The sequence below is a fragment of the Bidens hawaiensis genome, unplaced genomic scaffold, assembly GCF_021521415.1.
Source record: "Bidens hawaiensis isolate Kalapana, Puna unplaced genomic scaffold, B.hawaiensis_p1.1 tig00009937_1, whole genome shotgun sequence".
NCBI lineage: Eukaryota > Viridiplantae > Streptophyta > Magnoliopsida > Asterales > Asteraceae > Bidens > Bidens hawaiensis.
The window spans coordinates 183,001-187,228 of NW_027491752.1; the positions used below are offsets into that span (position 1 = coordinate 183,001).

The 4,228-nt window shown below is 36.8% G+C and overlaps 1 protein-coding gene across 1 annotated transcript; it reads left to right on the forward strand.

Moving 5' to 3' along the window:
- The first annotated feature begins 207 nt into the window (after positions 1-207).
- LOC143533866 (uncharacterized) lies at positions 208-3,791 on the forward strand. Its single transcript, XM_077028506.1, has 3 exons — positions 208-380; positions 867-907; positions 1,448-3,791. The coding sequence occupies exon 3, from the start codon at positions 1,490-1,492 to the stop codon at positions 3,614-3,616; it is 2,127 nt and encodes a 708-aa protein (XP_076884621.1). The 5' UTR covers positions 208-380; positions 867-907; positions 1,448-1,489; the 3' UTR covers positions 3,617-3,791.
- The last annotated feature ends 437 nt before the right edge of the window (positions 3,792-4,228 follow it).

Here is a 4,228-nt window from a genome sequence, read left to right on the forward strand (position 1 = left end):
ACATACACATATATATTTTTAATTTAGTGTAGGTGTCATGACAAACATAACCGATACTGACCAAATTTGCGTCGAGCGGTTAAAAATTAACAGGTCAGCGAATTGGATAAACCAATGACCAATTGGATATTTGGGCTAGCGACTTGGATCAACCAATTAATAAACTGGGCTACAGTGTTTAATGCCCATCATTTTCACAGGCGAAGCCTTCAGCAACAGCAGCCATGGTGAGTGAGTTTCACCCAAAAAACGAAACACGCACACAGGCACCGATAGATATACATTTATTACTACTTAACTTTGGATTACTTTTTTAAGTTATTGTTGTTTCTGACGATCTCAGCTGAAGTGCTCTAAAGAACCACAAAACCCTACCAATTGTAAGTTTTAACTTATGTTTTTTGAAATTATATTAAACATACTAGTATCAAATTCGAGTTATATATAGATGGTATGTGTTCAGTTTTCAGCTTTACATTGTTCATTTGAATATCTGTATATGAATTATAATCGACATAATTATTACCGTTTTAGAGCAAAGTTATTGGAAATTAGGAGTCGAATATAAATTTGTTGCTGATTAATTGCTAGTTCGTTCATACCTCACTACCTCACTGACTAATTGCCAATGAATTGCTATTTGGTCAAAATCGGTCAAAGTTGAAAATTTATATATAAAATTTGGTAAATATATGTTTATTTGAAAAATTACATATAAAATTACAAACCGATTAATCCCTCTTAGTCCTGATTAATCGCTAGTCGGTACCCCATTGGCCGACTAGTGCCTAGAGAGTTCTACAACACTGCTTATAGCTCATATGTATACTTATTCATTTTTTTTGTATTGATGCGTACTTTATCAGCTTGCGAAACCAGGGGATTCGATCTCAGGTGCCATTTCAAGGTATCTTAAAGTTTTACTCAGACCGTTTCTTTATATTGATCACCTATCTTATTGAATGTAAACTGTAGAATATATTTAATACCTTTGATATGAAAGATCAAAGTAATGATTTTGATATTTTTTAAACACGGTTAAAACTGGCCTGTATGGGGCTACGGGCCAGCCCAATCGATCTGCTCGGTTTTGTTTTACGTTCTCCAAGTTGTAGTTAAAGCCCAGATGTTTCTGTCAAAACCTGCATAACTGTCCTTTATTGCATTTTTCTCACTAAATAAATCGTATGCATTGTACTTTTTATGATCATTAATGTATATAACAGTTTTCATTTGATATTATAATGTTTATTCAAAAGGTTCCAGTTTTTAAAGCAACTTACTTGATATCAATATATCATGACTAAGTTTGTAGTTTTTCATGGGATAACTTAATGAATGTACTAATGATAGCTCTCGTAATATGTTATGCTTTGATGTTTTACAGTGTAGTGTTCTAAAGCAACTTTGTTTATTCACCTGAGATTCGCTTACTGTATCTTTTCAGAACACTCGTTAAGATATACTCAAAAACAAAGAAGCACCATCTATGCTTAGAATCAGCAATAAAAGAAACATCTTCAACGGTGTCCGCACCACCCGTCTCACTTCTCTGTTCATACACAGAAATCTTTCCTACAAATCCAATGAAGAATCACAAACCGACTGGTTTCCTCCTCACCCCCCTGCTCCTTCCCCGTCGTCCTCCAAATCCGTTGTTAGAATCGTGTGTTCGTTAGTCTGTCAATCATACTATCAGCAACAAACCAAATTCAAATCCACACCTACTCACCTTAACCTCTCTATTTCATCTGATTTTTTAATGGCCGAAGAAGCCATCACCGTCGTTGCGTCCCTTGCCGACGAGGCTGGATCAATGGTGGCCTTAAGTTTCTTTTATTGGGCAATTGGGTTCCCCAGGTTCCGACATTTTATGCGGTTTTACGTCGTTGCAGCAACGTCGTTGATTGATAATTTGAATTTGGAGAGGGCTCATGAGGTGATGAGGTGTATGGTAAAGAATCTGGCTGAGATTGGCAGGTTGAAGGAGGCTGTTAGTATTATTATTGAGATGAGGAACCAAGGCTTAGAGCCGTGTACGCAAACGCTAAATTGTGCTGTCGGTGTTGCGTTAGAGGCGGGTTCGGTTGGCCTTGCACGCCAGGTGTTTGATGAAATGTGTGAGAGAGGTGCGTTTCCGGATTCTTCCACTTTCATGGTTTTAATCACAGCCTACTGTAAGGTTAATGATATTTCTCAAGTTGATCAGTGGTTAACTGCAATGTTGGACAAAGGATTCCTGTTAAACAACTCGACATGTACACTAGTTCTTTCTGCCTTTTGTGAAAACGGTAGCGTCAATCGAGCGTTATGGTTCTTCAATAAAATGATCGGGATGGGATTTAAACCAAATGTTATAAACTTTACTACTTTAATAAACGGTCTGTGTAAAAAAGGAAGCATTAAGCAAGCTTTTGAATTGTTAGAAGAGATGGTTAGAAAAGGCTGGAAGCCAAATGTGTACACTCACACAATATTAATAAATGGCATGTGTAAGAAAGGGTGGACCGATAAAGCGTTTAGGCTCTTTTTAAAGCTTGTCAAAAGTGATTCTTATAAACCCAATGTTTACACTTACACTGCCATGATCAGCGGGTACTGCAAAGAGGGTAAAGTCAACCGTGCAGAGATGCTGTTGACCCGAATGCGTGAACAAGGGTTGGTTCCTAATGTGGAGACTTACACTACTCTTGTTAGCGCGCACTGCAAAAGTGGAAATTTAACCCGTGTGTATGAGTTAATAAATGAGATGAAGAAAGAAGGCTTACCTCCAAATATGTGTACCTACAATGCGGTTATGGATGGGTTGTTTAAAAAAGGAAGAGTTCAAGAAGCGTATAAACAGTTAGATATAGCCTTGAAACACGGGTTGCAAGCTGATGAGGTTACATACACGATCCTCATAATGGAGAAATGCAAGCAATCAGATCTTAAACATGCTTTAATCATATTAAGCAAGATGATTAAAGTAGGTGTCAAATGTGATATACATCTTTACACCACTTTGATTTCAAGTTTTTGTAAAGTAAATCAAATGAGTGAATGTGAGCGGCTTTTTGATGACGCGGTCAAACATGGTTTGACCCCAACTAAAGAGACCTACACTTCAATGATATGTGGATATTGTAGAGATGGAAACATAAATTCTGCTGTAAAGATGTTTGAGAGAATGAGTGAACATGGTTGTGTGCCTGATAGTATTACTTATGGTGCTCTCATAAGTGGACTTTGCAAAAAGTCAAAGTTAGATGAGGCACAATCTTATTATGATGCCATGATGGATAAGGGGCTTAACCCATGTGAGGTGACTCGGTTGACAATAGCTTACGAATATTGTAAAGCAAATGACTCAAGTACAGCCATGAAGGTTTTAAATAGATTAGAAAAGAAGCTATGGGTTCGTACCGTAAACACACTGATAAGAAAACTATGCAGTGAGAAGAAAGTTGAGATTGTGGGTTGTTTTCTTGACAAACTTATAGATAAAGACAAGAATTTGGATCGAATAACGTTTACAGCTTTTGTTACTGCGTGTTATGATAGTGGTAATTATGTCTTGGTTTCTGATATTCAAGAACGACTATCGAAAGGATTTGTTAAGCATCTTGATATTTAGCCTCTTATACACATATTTGGAGTCCCTGTAGTGGTTCTTTGTTGATTATGGGCTGAATTTTGTTGTTATTTACATCTGCAAGGTTGATGAAGAATTTGACAACCCTCTTCCTTTGCAGTCAGAATGATACCTTTATCCAGAAATGTTTTGTGTAAATTATCATCAGTTGAAACCATTTCAACTTAAAAAATTGTCAATCTTTTATAAAACTTTTAAGGCTGTGACTTATGAGTACTCACGAATAGAAGATAGACCTTTAATGACACGCTAATTATGACATTGATTTTATAACGTGCAAAACTGTGTCATAAAAAATTGTCAATCTTTTATAAAAACTGAAGGAACGATGTTACTCATTTTTGTTTGTCATCGTTTAGTGTCACAAAAAGTAGGGAAAAAAACACCGGAGACACTATAGTTGTGTGTCATCTATATAGATGTCACTTTATAACTTTTGAATCCTGCACCCCTGATAAAGAAATATGACCTAAAGCAGAGCCGCGATTCGACGATTCCTTCATGCAGAGCGATTCCTTCCTTTGATTCAACCGTTACAGCAATTCCTTCCTTCGATTCAAGCGTTACGGCGATTTCTTCACAAACCCGGACCTA

Excerpts from the sequence above, each read along its gene's own strand:
- LOC143533866 (XM_077028506.1), top strand. The coding sequence starts at position 1,490 with ATGCTTAGAATCAGCAATAAAAGAAACATCTTCAACGGTGTCCGCACC.